The following is a 19,702-nucleotide window of genomic DNA, read 5'->3' on the forward strand; positions in this document are numbered from 1 at the left end:
TTTTTTTTTTTTTTTTTGCGGGGGTAGGGGTAGGGGAGTGTACTGGGGATTGAACTCAGGGGCATTCTGCCATTCAGCCCCATCCCTAGCCCTATTTTGTATTTTATTAAGAGACAGGGTCTCATGGTCTCACCGAATTGCTTAGCACCTTGCTTTTGCTGAGGCTGGTTTTGAACTTGAGATCCTCCTACCTCAGTCTCTGGAGCTGCTGGGATTATTGGTGTGCACCACTGTGCTAGGCTCAATTACTTTTTAAATCAAAAGATAAATAATTAAACCCTCAGAAGGCATCTGGTCTCAATGTTTTGTTTTTGAGATGGGTTCTCACTAAACTGTTGCTCATGCTAGTCTGAACTCATGGGCTCAACTGATCCTCCTGCCTCAGCCCTGAGTGCTGGATACAGGCATGTTTTTTTAAGACTTCAAAGAACAAATAATTTTACATTCTTCAACAGGACACAAAAAAAGATGGAAGATTTCTGAACATGTTCTGGAGAGGCAGCAGGACTCTAGACACCAAAAGGATGATAATGTTACCAAAAAGAAAGAAAGGAAGAAACCATACTTAGGGAAGTCCTAAATCAAATATTAGCTAACAGAATTTATTAGTATATTTAGGAATACAATATGACTGACAGCTTACCCTGAGATAATCTGATATTAGTGAAACTATTATTACAAGTTATTGCACTAATAAAGTAAAGCAAGTATCTATATGTGGAGAGCCATTCTCATGCGTGACTGGGCGACTCCCGGTTTGGGCCTGAGGCTTCTGGCTGTGTCGGAATTTTCCCGGCCCTCTCCTGATGAGAGAACCCGTCCGTGTGGGGGTGTGACTGACCACTGACCCTGACCTTGGAGTGCAGTCCCCCCTCAACCTTCATTGGATGGAATTATCCCCTGAATCTCTTGTTCCCCAATAAAAAGCTACTCCCAGGCGTGTTCACTCTCTCTCTCTCCTGCTAGCCCTGAGTAATCCTTGCTGCCCTGCTGGGCAGTTAGAGGAGGGAACCAGAGAGGGGAGCCGTCTCGGACCTGGCAATAGAAATAAGGTAACTGAGTCTGTGTGTTTTATTTCGATCTCTTCTAGCTAACTTTTATGCCAAGAACCTCATCATTGCGCTGGCCGCATGGTGGATCTATAGAAGCTAAAACAAAACAAAACAAAACATTTGACTGCATTCAATACCCTTTCCGTCTTAGTAAATTAGGAGGAAAAAATATTCTTAATCTGTGGTGAACCATCAAATGTAAGGATGAAACAGAAGCATTCTTTTCAGGAACAAGAAAAGAATGTTTGCTATTAGTGATATAATTCGATGTTGTATGGGGATATAGCTCAGTGGTAAAGGCCCTCATGTTCAATCCCCAGTACCAACAACAACAAAAATAAATAGAGAGCCAGCGGGCATGGTGGCACACACCTATAATCCCAGCGGCTCCGAGGTTCAGGCAGGAGGATCACCAGTTCAAAGCTAGCCTCAGCAAAAGTAAGGCACTAAGCAACTTAGTGAGACCCTGTCTCTAAATAAAATATAAAACAGGGCTGGGGATATGGCTTAGTGGTCGAGTGCCCCTGAGTTCAATCCCTGGTACCTGCCACCCCCAAAACCAAAAAAAGAAAGAGGGATAATGACTATAAAGGAGTAAGGTAAACTTAGTATTTGTAGATGATTACTAAAGATATAGAGTATCCAATAAAATCAAAAGGAAAAACTATTAGAGATGGTAAGAGAGCTCAGAAAGATGGCAAATAAGAATGCTACACATAAATCAGTAACTTTCCATTTGACAGTAATAACTAATTAGAAAATATAAGAGAATCCATTTATAGTAGGATTCACAGAGAACTTTATAGAGAAGACCACAAGACCTATATGAAAGATCTGAATGGAAAGAGATACCATCTTACAAATGGGAACACTCAATATGGTAAACATAACATTTTTCCCCAAATTAATCTACAAATTCACTATTATTTCAATAAACATACCATTGAAGATTTTTTAAAAATGGAAAGTGTAAAGTTTGTCAAGGGAAATACTATGCAAAATATAGCCAAAACTGTACTTATAAATGGGAGAGGGGACTTATCCTACCCAGATATTAAAATTTCTTGAGTTAGAGTAAATCATTTTGTATAGTACTGGCTTTCAAATGAATCAATCAATTCAAAAACTTCCATGTATAAATATGATTGGGTATATTATAAAGTTAGCCTTACAAATCAGTGAAGAAAGGTTGGTTTGTTGGGATAAATGAATATTTACTTGAAAAAAGTTAAATTTCTCGCCTACTTTATAGACAAACTCAGACTGGATAAATTCAAGAACTTATTATGTTGGGATGGGGATGTGGCTCAAGTGGTAGCGTGCTCGCCTGGCATGTGTGCGGCCCGGGTTCGATCCTCAGCACCACATACAAACAAAGATGTTGTGTCTGCCAAAAAATAAATATTAAAAAATTCTCTCTCTCTCTCCAAAACAAACAAAAACAACAACTTATTATGTAAGCTTTTGACTTTTTTAAAAAAGTTAAATTTAGGAGGAAACAGTGAATTTTTTTTTTTTAATGAGGTACTAGAGATTGAATCCAGAGTGCTCAACTCACCCAGGGGTGCTTTACTAATAAATAAACATACAAACAAATAAATAATTAGCCAGATGTGGTGGAACATACTTGTAATCCCAGTGGTTGAGGCTCCAGAGGCTGAGGCAGGAGGATTGTAAGTTCAAAGCCAGCCTTAGCAACTTATTGAGGTCCTGAGCAACTCAGCAAGACCCTGTCTCTAACTAAATTACAAAAAAGGGCCAGGTTGTAGCTCAGTGGTTAAGCACTCCTAGGTTCAGCATAAATAAATAAATAAATAAAGTGAAACAGGAAAGGCCTTCCTTATGCGACACAAGATAATGCTTGCAAAAGGAAAACATAAGACATGTGATCAGATGAAAATGGAAAAGAACTCATAGAGTTAGAAAACAAGTAACAGAAAAATATTGCTAACATGTATAAAAAAAGGATTAGTAAGAAAATAAATAATAGGGAAATAAGCCAAGGATATGAATGCAAATTCATAAATACATATGGTGTGAATGAAAAAACATGACATTTCACTAGTGACTAAGGATTTACAAATTAAAATGAGATATTTTCCCAGTTGGGAATATCAAATGATTGCTAATATGTCACCAGAATAAACATTTTCATAAACTATTAATGAAGAATAAGAACTGGCATATTAAGTAATGACAATCTCAAATTTTGGCCCAAGGAATGTACTTCTGAAAATATAGGAAATACTGGAATACACAAATAAGCATGAAAAAGAATTTTCAAATGCATTATTGACTACTATAGCAAAAATACTGGAAACATCCTAAACCTGTCCAGCAGGAAATGTATGCTTATGGCATCTTTATATTCTGATTTTCCATGAAAAAATAAGGTAAACTTATATGAATTGACACAATAATTAAGAAATATAACTCAAAAGTACTCAGTATAATATATAAATGAAATTAAACTGTATGTTAAAAAAACAACTTATATGCGAGAAAATGTGTATGTATAAAGTTGCACAGAAAAATATCTGGTAGGATACAAACCAAATTGGTATGCTGAATAGTCAGGAAGATAAAGAAGGACTTTTACCTATAGTCTGTAATGTAAATCAGTATTTGATCATTTTACCAAGTTGTAATCTTTTATGTACTTGTAAAATTTTTTAAATGCAGAAATTCATGATGGAGTGTTGAAATATCACATCTTATGACTAAAAAACATTTTAATTTTTAAGCATCTATAAAGGAAAAAAACTAATATAAAACTTACAGCAATTGCAAACATATTTTCATCTTCTAATGAAGACTGTATTCTGTCCCTAAGGAAAAAATAACACAAAATGAAAAGGTCTTAATTTTACATGAATGAATGTATGAATTCACCTTTTAAGCTACTGCATGTGAACACATGCATTCTGTCACTAACAAATGAGTTTCCAATTTACTTAATCACTAAACTTTGAATACAAGAGAAGAGTAGTAAATGCCTGTTGAATTTGACACCTGAACAAAACTGGTGTTTACTAAAAATATACACTACAAAAAGGTCTCTAATGACTACCTGCTAATGCATATACCTTTTCTATATGGAAAAATAAGAGTAATATGATTTTCTTTATTTTCTCATCAGCATGGAAAGCAACAGTAAAAAGCGAAAACCACTGAGCATGAGATAGAAAACCTGATTAACTTTTTTCAAACTTCCATTATATAAAGTATACCTTTCAGTTCTTTTTCTAAATCTATCTTCATCTAAGTATTGCTCTATTTTTAGCACTTTCCTTAAATCTTTATACATAGCCAAATTTTTTTTTAGTCACCAGCTTTATGATCTGAAAGCCCTTTCTTTTCTTGTAATTCACCCGACAGCTATATTAGAAATGATAAGCCTCAAAAATGGCAAAATTTATTTCCAAACTCATCTTACTCTAACTTACAAATTAATTTTCCTATTGGTTTGTTACCTTATGTTCATTTCATTTATAAAGTCTATACAATTTTACCTATACAAAGAAGCTAGCAGCCTCCATGTGACCATCTCCTGTTGAAGAAGCCACAGCATACTGGCTGTTTTTGAAAACTTTTGCAGTCCAGGGGTTGCTCGGCTCACTATTTTACTCAGTATATTCACCTGAATTAAAACCATAAAATTTAAAGAGGTTAATTTTCTAAAATTTTGAGTTTTTAAGTAACTTTGAGTTCTTCAAGTACACAGTGCTAAATGTATATATACATATTATAAATCTTTCCTATTCTACATTTTTTTTGGGCGGGGGCGTACTGAGGATTGAACCCAGGGGCACTCTACCACCGAGCCAAATCCTAGTTCATTTTATTTTTTACTTTGAGACAGTGTCTAAGATGCTGAGGCTGGCCTTAAATGTGCAATCCTCCTGACTCAGCCTCCCAAGTCACTGGAATTGAAGGCACATACCAAGCATGAGGTCTAACCTATTTCTGTCTTTCTGAATTGAACATAATATAACATTCCCACTAGAAATGACCCAAATTTAGGGCAAGGTATATTTATGTGAGTATATACATATGAGTTTAACATACTTTTATAGCCAGGCATGGTTGTACATGCCTGTAATTCTAGCAACTCGAGAAGCTGAAGCGGAGGATCACAAGTTGGAGGCTAGCCTTAGCAATTTAGCAAGACCCTGTCACAAAATAAAAAAAATTTTAAAAAGGACTGGAAATGTAGTTCAGTGACATACTGCCCCTGGGTTCAATTCCCAGTACAGGGGTGGTGGGGATTAATTAACTTTAGATTTCAGGTTCAACAACAGCAGCCAAGGTACATTTTTAAAACTTCAACTGTTTTCTTGTTGTTGAATATTGAATTCTCTGTACATTTTTTATTTTCTTTAAGCAGATTTCTTTTGTTCCTCCAAAGAAATCTTATTATGGGCCTTCAATATATAAAAAGCAGAGATGCTCTGGCTGACCGCCCTGTCTCTCCTGCCACTGCACCCCTAAAGCATTTTTTTGTTTGTTTGTTTGTGTTACTGAGGATTGAATCAAGGGCTCTTGCGCTGAGGTTCATCCCCATCTCTTTTTAAAATTTTATTTTGACATAGGGTCTTGCTAAAGTTTTCCAGGTTGTCTTTGATCCTCCTGCCTGAGCCTCCAAAGTATGCCTACTTTTATGCCTCAATGCATGAGCCATAGCACCTGGCTCCTAAGACATTTCTTTTAAAATTAGTATGGAAAGTAACAGGTTCATACTGTTCAATAAAACTAAAAGTCCGGAAATTTGACCTTGATGCAGTAAAATTAGTTTACCTGACTACCACAAATATTTTCATACTCTTCCACAAGGTCAAAAACTGTAGTTGAAGAGTGCTTCAAAAACGACTGCAGGAAATCAGAAAACATACTCATGGATGCTAAAACACATTAAAAAGAAAACAAAGAAAAAGGACATACTTTAGGTAATTCTGTTTGAAAACACAAACAATAATTTTCTTTTCACTGCTGTTTATTTATTTATTTATTTTGCGGTGCTGGGATCCAACCCAGGGCCTTCTACATGCTAGGCAAGTGCTCTTCCACTCAGCTACATCCTAGTCCTAAAACATTTTAATCAGTAAAATATACATTACAAATTTGCACTTAGCAAAAAAATATACATTACAAATGCCCATCCTGTATTTCTCAAGCCCCTAGCAACCATCATTCTATTCTGTGAAGTCTGACTACTCTAAGTACTTCTTTTAAGTATAATAATACAATATTTGTCTTTAAAAAAAAAAAAATATATATATATATATATATATATATATATATATATTTTGGTTGTTGATGGATCTTTATTTAATTTATTTATATGCAGTGCTGAGAATCAAACCCAATGCCTTGCACATGCTACTAAGCCACAACCCCAGCCCCAATATTTGTCTTTTTGAAACTGACTTATTGCACTTAGCATAACATCCTCAAGGTTCATCCATGCTGTAATACATGTCAGAATGTCTTTCATTTTTAGTTGAAAACTATTCTATTTTATGTAAGTACTATATTTTATTCTTCCATTCATCTAAAAATGGATAATAGGTACTGTGAATAATATTATTATTTTTAGTTTTTTGAGGAATTGCCAAACTGTTTTCCACAGAGGCTGTACTATTTTACATTCACACCAATACAACGGTACACAAGAGTTTTGATTTCTCTATATTTGTCAATAGTTGTTATTTTATGGTTTCAATTTACATTTCTATAATGATTATGATGATGTTGAGTATATTTTCATGTGCTTAATGGCTATGTACATATATTCTCTTAAGAAATGTCTATTCAAGATTTTGCCTTTTTTGGGGGGAAGGGGGTGGTACTGGGGAATGAACCCAGGTCACATGAGCTATTAGTGCTTACCAATAGGCCATGTCCCTAGACCTTTTTATGTTATTTTGGGACAGGGTTTAACTAATCAAGAACCAGGCTGGTCTTGACTGCAATCCTTATGCCTCATCCTCATAAGTAATTGGGATCACAGGTGTGCACCACTGTGCCGCCTAGATTTGCCTATTTTTTTTTAACCAAATTAATGTTTTATTGTTAAGTTATGGGAGTTTTATATATGTATACATTTTAGATATGAACTCATCAGATATATATTTAAAATATTTTTTCATTACATCCTAGCTGATTTTTGCTCTATTGATTATATCTTTTGATACATGAAAGATTAAACTTTTGATATAGTCCAGTTTATTTTTCTTTTGTTACGTGTAAGTCTTTTAAGATTCCAAAGATGTAGTAGTTATTAGTCTTTTCTGTGTTATTGACAATCGTTACAAAAAACCCAGTATATGGTTCAAATTTTAGAACACCTGAATTGTATTTTAAGTTTTCCATATCAAAGTAGCTAAGAGTTATACTGGACACTAATATGTTCTACTCAGGGGAAATACATACACTTTAGTATAGTATTGTACACTATTTAAGGTATTCTTCTATTTTGTAGATTAAGGAGAAAGTATTTTTAAGAAAGTATTTTTAAGTCACTCTATACCTGGGTACATATTACTAGCAAATGCTACAAGAAAATAGTGGTTACCGAAGTATTAAGAGCAGGGCTCTGAAATCTAACTGCTTAGTTTCAAATCCAGTTGCCATTACTTCCTAGCCAGGTGATCTTAAGCAAGCTAATTTAACCCCTGTGAGTAGCAGTTTCCTTTCCTCTAAAATGGGAATGATTACCTCTTTAATAGACTATGGAAAGGACCATGGTATTATATAAGTTAATGCTTACTGGTAAGCACATTGACTAGCACTCATCTATGAGTGCTAGCTTATGATGCTAAAGTAATGAAAAACCTACATAACAATGTTATACATAGAAGGAAAACTATGTAAAAACATGGGAGGAAAACGGCCACCTGTAAGCCAAGGAGAGAAATCTTAAAAGAAAGTAACCCCTGCCAATATCTTTGACTTCTAGTCTTCAGTATTTTGGGAAAAAAAAAAAAAATTTATGGCACTCCCCCCAACCAAAAAAGTATTTAATAATGTTCAGGAACAGGAGATAGTTTCCTTGACCTTTGTAAAGTGAAAAGCTACTTTGTCATAAAACTTAAAAGCCATTTTACCAGCTTCTCCAGGATCATCTTCACGTAACATAACGGCACTGAGATTTACATCCTCTGTTACATTGTGCGGCTCTGTGTTTGTGAAGAGCCCTAAACGCTGTGATGAGAATGCAGCTGCCCAATTACTGTCATCCAGATTAGTTACCTTGAAAAGCAATGGAGCTATTGTTATTAGGTGAATAAATATTTTAATACTAAATAAAGTTAAAAAATACTGAAACCTTACATATATGATTTTCACTTTTAAAAAGATAGCCAACAGGGTTTATTTTGTTAAAGAATCCATGGGTTTTTAAATTGTTTTTTCCAATGTATTATTTCATGCCTTTAAAAAAAGTCAATGAAGGGGCTGGGGTTGTGGCTAAGAGGTAGAGCGCTCACCTAGTATGTGTGAGGCACTGGGTTCGATCCTCAGCACCACATAAAAATAAAATAAAAAATATTTAAAAAAAAAAGTCAATGAAGATTACACTTTGTAAAATTTATGCTCTTATTAGTAGGTAAAATAAAGTCCTACATGTAAGTTCACCTCAATTTTTTACTTTTGGGGACCTGTACAGGACAAATAATGCAGTTTCTGTAACAAATTAATAGTAATTAAAAAAAAAAAAGATGAGGAACTACACATTAGAAAACTTAAAGATACATAAATGTCTAATGTGTTCACCTTTTCTGGATTCTGATTTAAACAAAACAACAAAAATTTTGATAGAACAGGAACTTCAAGCACTTACTGAAATATGTACTACAATGTCTACAGTCATTATATATATATTATGCTCCATAAACAATACATAAATGACCGTGTTGTACAAAACCATATCACCCAGTGACACTCTAGCATCTTAGTTTGATATGTACACTCTATGATCATGACAACAAAATTACCCAACAGTGCATTTCTCAGAAAGCATCCTTGTCATTAAGCAATAGTGATATAAAATGGATGTCTGAAATGATAACGAATTACTGTGTTAGTTACATGTGTTAACAGTAATATATGCCAAAAAAAGTATCCTTATAACTCAGAGACAGAAACTGAAGTATCTATATATGAAAAGGCTGTATCTGGAAATTCTGATGTAGAGGAAATGCAAGAAAGTACTTTGGTCTACAATCAAATCTTCGCAGTAGACATATGGTAAAAATATTAAAGCAATTAATTTTATTTAATTCAGAGAAACCTATACCCAGTACTATCTCTCATGACTGACATACAAATTGGGAAAAATCAGGAAAATACCTCTACTATAAAAGAGAAAAATTTGTACTATTAATCTTATAGATCTGAAGCAGTACACTTTTTCTTTTGCTTAAATCCAAAAGCAGGCAATTTATTCATGTTTTTAAGTGAAACAAAACAAAAATTGAAAAAAAAAAAAAAAACCACTGTCAAAATAAATAAGTTTCATAAGGACAGTATATTTTTTTTATCCTTTCTTTTTTCCTTTGTAGTGCCAGGGAGGACAAACTCAAAACCTTGTGCAGGCTAAGCACACATTCTTCCACTGAGCTATATTTCTAGCCCCAATGCTATAATAAATATTAAAGATGGATTTGGGGCTGAGAGTGTAGTTCATTGGTAGAGTGCCTGGTTATCATGCATGAGGTCCTGAGTTTGATCCCTACCACCACACTTAAAAATAAATAAATAAATAGAACGATGGATTTTACCTTTAATAAGGAGAGGTTTAACAGGCAAAACTACTCTTCAGAATACACTTAGACAATTTCACATGAAAATAAAAATCTCTGTGCCTGGCCAGGTATGGTGGCACTTGCCTATAATACTAGCAACTTGGGAGGCTGAGGAAGGAGGATTGCAAGTTCAAGTCCAGCCTTAGCAACCCAGTGAGAGCCTGTCTCAAAATAAAAAATAAAAAGGTCTGGAAATGTGGCTCAGTAGTTAAACACCCTGGGTTCAATCCTGGTACAAAAAAAAAAAAAAAAAAAAAAAAAAATTCTGGCTGTTTAATAAAGCACAGAGCCAAGGATAGAACCATTTTTATCTTGTTTTTGGAACTAAATGTGCCATAATACTCTTCTACTCCAACAAAAACCTCTGTTTCCTTCTTCTTGGCAACACTTTCTTTTTAAAAAATAGGATATTTTTAATACCTAGGTGAAGCCATTCTGCATCAGTTTATATAACATCTCTTCTCCTATTTTCAATACTATAACATTATAAGTTCTAAAGAGCCATCCATCCCATCTAATTTTTCAAAGGTTTTCTATTTTACCCCTTGAGTACAAAATACAAATTTAGTCAAATTCTCCTTATACTCTCACAACATAGATCACTTCTGTGACTGAATGTTTGTGGGGTTTTTCCCGGCCTCAGCCTTGTGAGTAGCTGGGATTATAGGAATGTGCCACTGTACCCAGTCAGCACTAATTTTATACATACCATGGACAGATTTCCCAAGAATCCTGAAGACTGTGTAAGCCGGGGAGACCTCCCTCCTGTTCCAAGAATGGAGGAAACATCTGGATGCCTTAGAAAATTTCGATTTGGTGGAGTAACTACAAACAAGAAGTTAATAAAAAGAACCCAAGTTGTGGGAGTAGTGGTCACCAAAACAAAGCAAGCAAACAGTAAAGAATAATTTTCCAATTTTTAATTATTTGGATCCTAGCCAAATAAATACTTTAAATATTAACACATCTATAAAGATTTAACTTACTAAGATACTAAGTCTATCAGGAAAAATTTTATACAGTGGAGATGCTTTCATTATACTGTAACTGCTCAGTTAAAAATCCTTCATATTCCAATTTTATAAAGCATACTGAGGCAGCACAGTATAAGAGGGTGTGTGCTTTAAACAGATTAATGTTTTAATCTTTGTTCCATTACATATGGAATTTATTACTCATTTTAACTTCTCTAACTATCACTTCTAGTGATAGTTGTAAAATAGAGATAACACTGTCATAGTTACTGTGTATTTATGTGAAGAACAATGTCTTGTTCATAGTAAGAGTTCGACAAATAACTGTAATCATTATTATTTGTGCTTATATGATTAAAATCAAATGTTTATTATGTGCACAATAAATGATATTTGCTATTTTAACTATTGTTATTATTAAATGCTTTAAAACAAAAACAATCTTACAAGGCTGTCGAAATGAACTGGGAGTTCGTGGGATAATTTGGTTTCTTGGTGTAGTATTTCCAAAATTTTCATCTTGAGAAGCCCGGACTTCAGGAAGAGTTAAGAAAAGTTTGCCATGTGGAGAAAAGATCATTAACCATAAGAATTAACCATAGCTTTACCACACAAAATGTATAAATAAATTTTTCAAGAACATGTATTTTGTGGCTACCTTTTTTTTTAATCCAAGTTATAAGTAACTAATTTCCCGTCATTCAAATTCTGATGTCTTAGATTATATATCAATCTTAAGAGTTTGCAGCCAAAATTTCAAATTAAAAAAAGAAATTCTAACTATAACATAGCAGTAAAATAGAACATTTTATCAAGGAAACATAAATATTAATCTCATTGAATTTCAGTGAGAGCATTATGTTGACCAAATAAAATATCTATGGAATGAACAAAACTAACTTCTACAGTATTTTATTACAGATAATGTTTAATACCGCTCATAAAAAGAAAATCCTACAACATTGATTCAAAACATGCTGCAATTGTATACCGATCCTTAAAATGCAAAGGATACTTAAGGCTCTTTTTTGTGCACTCTGTTTCCGAGCAGTCCGTGTCACCTCTGCCTCGCGGATCACAGGGGATGACATCTCCGCAAAGCCACTCCTAAAACAGTATAATTAAATTCTTTTAATATAGTATTTGCTGCCAGGTGTAGGGGCACATTCCTATAATCACAGCCACTCTGGAGGCTGAGGCAGGAGATTCCCAAGTTCGAGACCAGCTTCAGCAATTTAGCAAGACCCTCTCACAAAATAAAAAAATAAATAAAAAGGGCTGGAGATGTGGCTCAGTGGGAGGCTGAGACAGGAGGACTGTGGGTTTGGGTTCAAAGCCAACCTCAGAAACAGGGAGGCACTAAGCAACTCAGGGAGACCCCGTCTCTAAATAAAACACACACACACACAAATAGGACTGGGAATGTGGCTCAGTGGTTGAGTGCCCCTGAGTTCAATCCATGGTATCAAAACAAATAAATAATTAAAAATCCTCTCCTGCTCCAAATCCTTATTCTTTATAGTCTTAACTAAAAAAAGACTTTGAGTTTATAGCACTCAGTATATTACTTTGTCCTATTTCAACACTGGAATATATAACATTGTTTTATATAATTGCTTCATGAAAGTAAATCTTTCTTCTCCTGGTGGATCAAGAAGTTCCTTAATTGAAGAAATCTCTCTCTTTTGGGGGGTGAGGATTACTGGGGACTACACTCTAAAACTCACATATGCTAGGCAAGCGCTCTATCACTGAACTATATAACTCTAGCCCCTTTACTTTTATTTTGAGACAGGGTCTCCCTAAATTGCCCATGTGGTCTCCAATTTGTGTCATCCTGCCTCAGCCTCCAAGTAGCTGGGATTACAGGTATACACCACAGAGCCTGGCTTCAAGTTTTGGGTCTTGACAATGCACCATTATTATTCAAAAACCGCTAGAAAATTACTTTCTTTGAGAAGTTTCCTAATACCTCCCGTGTCAGAGAGACTTGCTGGCTCCTTCATTTCTTTTACCATAGTGCAGTACAACACCATTTTCACTGCTACACGATAAATTCCCTGAAGGTAAGAATCTTGAAACTTTGAGGCTACTAGCATAATCATCAGGTCATTAGAAGGCACTCTATCTCATGCTGACTTTAAAGATATATATATATATTTTGTAGTTTAGATGGACAGAATGCCTTTACTTTATTTATTTATTTTTTTAATGTGGTGCTGAGTATCGAACCCAGTGCCTCACTCATACTAGGCAAGCGCTCTTCCACTAAGCTACAGCCCCAGCCTCTGCTGGCACACTTTTTAATCATAAGGTATAGGCTGAGATCTCATTACTGTCACTGACTGGCTTTGTGATCTCGGGCTGATCACTTAGCATTCCCACTGCCCAGCTACCACATACCCCGCCCACCTCACAAGTGAACACAGTTGTGAGAAAGCGCCAAATAGAACGCAGAGTAGCGGTAGAAACATAAGATTATCTTTATTGGTGTCCCTTGCTCCGCCCAAGCCAGGCGGCCTGTCCTTCATCAATTGCCAAATCTCCCGGCCAGGAAAAGAGTCCTGTAAGCAGCCACCCGGACCTCCCCGGCTTCCTCTGGAAGCCTGGTTTTATTTACTTCGTTCCGCTAACAGGCAAGAGGGACAAGACTTTGGGTCCAGTCGTCACCATCAGGACTGACCTGTCCATGGCTACTGTCTTCTGCACTCAGAAACTTGCAAACTGGGCTCCAGTTAAAACACCGCGTTTCAGCCTTCCCGCTCTCCGGAAGCAAACCCTTTGACCCGGAAGCGCTCCCTAACTAACCCAGCCTGAAAGAAAAAGGTGTGGGACAGAAGAAACAAAGTTCCTACCTGACGCATGCGCGACTCCCACCAACAGTAACAGGTCCGTGGGCGCAGGCGCGAAGTTTGCCAATGCGTGTCTCTGCGTAGCTGGGCCGGGGCGGGCCGGGGGCGGGATTTATTCCGGACGCTGGACTGCAGCTTTGCCTGACCCTGGCTTGGTGGGAGTGGTTCACACCTTGGGGTGTTCTTGGGAAACATGAAATATACTGATGGTGTGGAAGAATGTCTAAGTCATTTCCTGATTTTCTTCGGCAGAAAGAACTTGGACTTGGAATTTAGACATGAGAGGTCTGTCCCACACTTCAAATGTCTCTGTTTCAGAGCACTCACCTCTGAATTGTGGTACAACCCCAATGTACAGTTTTAAAAATTGTTTTCCACAGTTGTTGTTTGTTTCTTACCTGGTATTTTTGCTCATTGAAAATAGGATCGCTTATCTTGAAACGTATAAAAGCAAGCATAGAAGAAAGTGCTGTCTAGGCAGAAAGTAGTATATTCTGGTCCTGAAGGAATCAGTCAATATTTTCTTTCTTTCTTTTTTTTTTTTTTGCCCAATTTGAAAGCAGTGACAGTTTATTAACTGACCAGATTACAAAAATAATGGTAGATTTCTATTAATAGTTAATCTAATAAACCTGATGTTATAGTGTAGTTGTAATCGTTAAATAAAAATTACAGGATGCCTTTGTTTTGGACCAAACTCCTGCATTGGGCTCCGACAGACCAAACTCATCAAAACAGAGTCACTCCTACTAAAGTTCCATCTCACTAGAACCAAAACTAAATGATCCAAATTTCAAAGAAATCAGGACAAAGGGAGAATCAAATTTTCCAAATAGGACACTTTCAATCTGCATGATAATTACCTTCCTTCTGCTTTAATCCTTACCAAAATAGTAACCTGAAATTTTTTGGTTGTTTTGAATAAGCAGTTATTTTTCTATTGTTTTGTCTCCCTGGCCCTTTTACCCAAGGAAAATAACTTTGAGATGCTCGATCCATTTTTCTTTTTCTTTCTCTCTCTCTCTCTGTTTTTTTTTTCCTGCTTTCTTCAGCCCTTTTCTGTCTGTAAAGCCAACCTCTTCTGCTCAGCTCACTGGAACACTTATCCCATCTTACAGTGTTGCCTGATTCTAGAATCACAACACCAATTAAGATCTTTAATCTAAATGTATTGTAATTTTGTCTTTTAATAAATCATCTTTACTTTCTACAAAATAGGTACTCTTTTTTTTTTTTTTTCCATTCTACCTCATGGAGAAGATCATTTGAAGGGTCACAAAAAGTTGGCTTGAGTTTGCCAACAGTATATAGATCTCATGAATTAGATCCTTCGGTCAGATGATGCCATATTTATCAAGAGATCTAGCAGTCAAAGAGTTATCAGGATAACTCTTTGCCATAATCACACCAGTAGATCAATTCATTTACAGATTTTAGGTTTTGGTACCTCCATGCAAGATAGGGTTCCAGAATCCTTGGAATGTTAACTGAAGTCTTGTTGAGTTTAATAAAGGTGTCACTGAAGAGCTAATGAAAATGAAACTGCAATACCTTTCACATCTTTGGGCTCTCACTACTAAAACCTTGGTACATAGAAGTTTGCCAGTTTTACTTGCTATCCTAGCCATTGAATCTCAGTTCTGTACTTCTTCTATATTCCTTGTGATGGAAGATAGCTTTTTCATGTATGGCTTTCTCCTTGCTTTTCAAAGCATGTTTCTGGCAAATTTCTTTTTCAGATATTTGATCAAGAGCAGCTTTGCAAAATTCCTTTGCTTTTTCTTTGGTCCAGCAGGAACCTTTTTTCTTTCTTCAGAACCCTCCTTGGTTTCAGTGGGAAAAGAGGAAATCAGTCATATTTTGCCTTATACATTTACATTCTGTTCTCATTTAGGAAAACAGTGTTCTTAGAAAGGCCTCTTCATACCTTATGCACTACGAGGCAACATGACATTTTGAAAGAAACACAGCTTTGGGGATGACCTAGGTCAATCCCACTATGCATGTGCAGATCCTTCATCTGAAGAATGGAGATAAACAATTCTTTTATTACAGAATTGTGAGGATTTAAAATGAGATATCACATGAGTACTGTACAAAGTAAATCATCAAAATATTTTCTCCCCTTTTAATAGCCTTCTTGAAGAATCATGCCATGTTGTTCTCTTATTTTCCTCATTAATTTTTCTGTACAAAGTGCACTTGTTTTTATGGGAAGTGAAGTATGGTCCTAATGAGTTTTGTCAGGCCTTGCAAATGTATTCAGAGTACAATCCAGTAGTTTAGGTTCTTGCCATGTGTCCCTCAGCTATTGAATTCCAATGTGTTTTATACATAAGTACTTGAAGTGTGCTTAGTGATTGACAAGAAGGTACAAAATAAGAGCAGTTTGGGGCAAAGGATTAATCCTATATTCAGTCATGTGCAAAGAGAGACAAATTGTTAGTGCACTGGAATTCACCTTTGATACTAGTAGGCATGAACACCATAATATTCTAAAATATTTCATGATACATTCATTTGATTACTTTAAAATTATGTGGAGTAAATCCCTTCTGTGGTGTATATTGTATGCATCCTAGCTTTATGTTTAGGGTCCCTAGCTGCAATCACAGAAATTCACCATGCCTAAAGAGAATTTGCTGAAGATATCAAGAGGTAATGGACTTGTTAAGAATTTGAGAAAAGGCCTGGAGAAGCACAGCTCCTTGGGAGCTGAAGAACAGGAAGCAGCCAAACCATTAACACTCAAACCTGAACCTTCTGACCTGGAGTACCCTTCACTTCCTCACCTCCAATAGTCAAGGATAGTGTGTGTGTATATGTGTGTGTATGTATTTGTATGTGAGTATGTGTGCATATATGTCCATATATGTATATAAACACATTTTTCCCACAGTATTGGGGGATAGAACCCAGGGGCACTGTACAACTGAGCTATAAACCAAGTCGTTTTCTATTTTGAGATAGGATTTCACAAATTTCCCAGGCCAGCCTTGAACTTGTGACTTCCTGCCTCAGCCTGGGATTACAGGAGTGTGACACTATGCCCAGCAGGTATCATATATTATGACATTTCACTCCTGAAGACTTCAGCATGTATCTCCTGTTAAATATAATATACCATTGTTTTGGATTGAGCTACTTCACTAAGCCCCAACAGACTGGACCAAACAAGAATGGAGTGATTCATGCTAGAGTCCACATAATCAAAATGAACTTTAACTTTAAAACAGGCAAATTTTCCAAAAATTCAAAGTTTTGCAATCAGAAGGGGCCCAGTCTACTTAAGACATCATGATAAGGAAGTCCCCTTTTAGGAAGTAACCCTTTAAAAGAAGTAATTTTGAACCTATCAATCACTTCCCCCTTTTATTTCTACTTTCTTCAACCCCTTTCTACCTATGAATTCAACTTCTGCTCAACTCATTGAGGCACCCTTGAAATTTTTATTTTTTGAGGCTTCCCTTATTGTGTAGATGAGATGCTTCCCAATTCATAGATTTCTTTTTTTTTTAAAGAGAGAATGTGAGAGAGAGAGAGGATTTTAATATTTTATTTTTTAGTTATCAGTGGACACAACATCTTTGTTTGTATGTGGTGCTAAGGATTGAACCTGGGCCGCACGCATGCCAGGCGAGCATGCTACCACTTGAGCCACATCCCCAGCCCTCATAGATTTCTAACAAAAGTCAATTATATCTTTAAAACTCATGTTAAAATTTTGTTGACATTCCTATGACAAGTACGAGACATTCTCCTACCTAGTCATACTGAATAGAACATTTATTTATTATTGATAGAATATTATAATTAACAAATGCAAATTCCCCCAGGGGATGTTCTGATAAATGTCCTTTGTAACTGTCCCTCTCAGATATAGGACCCAGTATAAGACCATGCATTTTGTTGTCATGTTGCTTTGTTCTGTTTAATATAGAATAAGCCTCCTAGACTCTGTGTGTGTGTGTGTGTGTGTGTGTGTGTGTGTGTGTGTGTTGCTGGGGATCAACCTAGGGCCTTGGGCATGCTAAGCAAGTACTCTATTACTGAGACACATCCCCAATCCTATTGAAATTTCCAAGAAATTCAGATGAATTTGCAGAATGTCCCTGTTTCAGGTCAGGTTGGGCAACTTGGGGAGACCCTGTCACCAAGAAAACAAAAAGGCTTGGGTTGTGTTAGAATGTTCAGTGTTAGAATGCCCCTAGGTTCAATCCCTAGTACCAGCAGAGAGAGGGAAAAAAAAAATCCCACAAACAAAAAAGAATCACCCATGGGGGAAAGTGTTGAGGAGTGATATTATATCTTGTGCAAATATGTAACAAATCCCATCATTATGTACAACTGTAATGCATCAATAAAAAATGTGGAAAAATAAACTCAGTAATCAGAAAAGAATCACTCAGCTAAATACAGTTAACTTATAGCATTAATATAATATTGTTTTATGCCACTGAATTTTTTGGTGGCTCTTTATGTAGTGATAGATTATTGGAACAAGTGAGATTATATTATATACTTTTGCATAATCTATTTGATTAACAGTCTTTTCATATAAAATCATTAATCTACATCATTGGCAATTTAGTCAAATAGTTTGAGAAAACATTTCTTTTTGTTTCCATTTTCATTTCCAATATGGCATAATGCAGTCTGACTTCAGCCTTTAATGCTAAATGAAAATTGTTCTAAACAAAGTTACCAATGAGCTCTTCACCAGTAAAAGTTTATTACTATTTTTTCATTTCACATAATCTCTGGAACATTGGACACCATTAACAATTATCTTCCTCACTACTTTCCTCCCCCTATTTGGCGTGATTTTATTGGAGGACTAGGAGAAGCTAATCTCAGTGTGCTCTAGAAATCTATCTTTCGCTTAAATAATAGATCTGTTCCTCAGTTCTAACTTAAGCACTTGTTTCTTCAACTCTGCACTATCCTTAGGCTTCAAACTACCAATTATCTCCTAATAAATCCCCCAGTCTGTTGTCTAGCCCATACCTTGACTTCATATTCTAAACTCATACATCCAGTGGCTTACTGGACCCACCGGATACAAGACGTAGAAATTTAACATGTTCCAACTCTAAACCAGGTCTGTCTCTTCCTTTGATCCCCACCAAATAACACAATGACAACCCTACCTTTGTGTTTGTGTGTGTGTGTGTGTGCGTGTGTGTGTGTGTGAGTGTGTATGCATGCATGCATGCAGGTGTGTTACTGAGGATTGAATCCAGGGGCTCATGCAAAGATAGACAAGTGCTCTACCACTGAGCTGCTTCTCCAGCCATTATTTTTTTTTTTTCTTTTGAGATAGGGTTTCACTAAGTTGCCAAGGCTGGTCTTGTGAATTTGCAAGTCTCCTGCCTCAATTTCCTGAGTAGCTAAGATTACAGCTATGAACCACCGTGCTCGGCTCTCCTGTATTTTTTTATCTTGGCAAATGGTCACATCCAGTTACAGAGCCAAAAATCTGAAATTTCATCTCAATAGGGCTGCAATTCCAGGAAGGCAGAGGGTTTTTTTTTATTGTTGTTTTGTGCTATGTCCCTCTAAATATTTTTCAAGTGAATGATTCTCCTGTCATCCTCCATAGCCACTTTATCACCTAATCTTAAATGTTTTGCATTTCCATTGCTACTTCTTAGTACTAACTCATCTCTTCACTGTTTTGCTGGGAGCCATTAGCCAAGTAGGTATGACAATTTCCTTGCCAGCGTACCCCATGTTGCTGACATTTTGCAGTGACATTGAATGTAGTTGACCTTGTCAAGGACCAGGGCGGATTAGGGTGTTCCCGGTTTAACATAATCGGGTTTAGGGCGTTCCCAGTTTAGGTTCCAGGTTTAAGGTTTAAGATTATTCCTGCTGGGAATAGGGCGTATCCTGCTGCCTGAGTTCCCCTTGAGTTCTCACGGGATTCAGACAGTATATTTTGGGAGACAGAAGCCCAGTGAAGGAATTTGGGAGAGAACGTGGATTTGGGCGGAGAACGTGGATTTCCCCAGAACGTG

The 19,702-nt window shown here is 36.2% G+C and overlaps 1 protein-coding gene across 1 annotated transcript in view; it reads right to left on the bottom strand.

Annotated features, from left to right (window-relative positions):
* Nup107 (nucleoporin 107) overlaps nt 1–13,657 on the bottom strand; it is a 45,891-nt gene extending 32,234 nt beyond the window's left edge. The window contains exons 1-8 of the mRNA XM_048808302.1: nt 13,514–13,657; nt 11,846–11,937; nt 11,278–11,364; nt 10,566–10,681; nt 8,159–8,303; nt 5,850–5,953; nt 4,565–4,692; nt 3,832–3,880 (exon numbers count right to left, since the gene is read on the bottom strand). Coding sequence (XP_048664259.1) covers nt 3,832–3,880; nt 4,565–4,692; nt 5,850–5,953; nt 8,159–8,303; nt 10,566–10,681; nt 11,278–11,364; nt 11,846–11,937; nt 13,514–13,521 — 729 coding nt within the window. The 5' untranslated portion in view covers nt 13,522–13,657. The remainder of the gene's footprint in view (nt 1–3,831; nt 3,881–4,564; nt 4,693–5,849; nt 5,954–8,158; nt 8,304–10,565; nt 10,682–11,277; nt 11,365–11,845; nt 11,938–13,513) is intronic.
* Between the last annotated feature and the right edge of the window lie 6,045 nt (nt 13,658–19,702).

The sequence above is a fragment of the Marmota marmota genome, unplaced genomic scaffold (genome assembly GCF_001458135.2).
Source record: "Marmota marmota marmota unplaced genomic scaffold, marMar, whole genome shotgun sequence".
In the NCBI taxonomy this organism is placed as follows: Eukaryota; Metazoa; Chordata; class Mammalia; order Rodentia; family Sciuridae; genus Marmota; species Marmota marmota.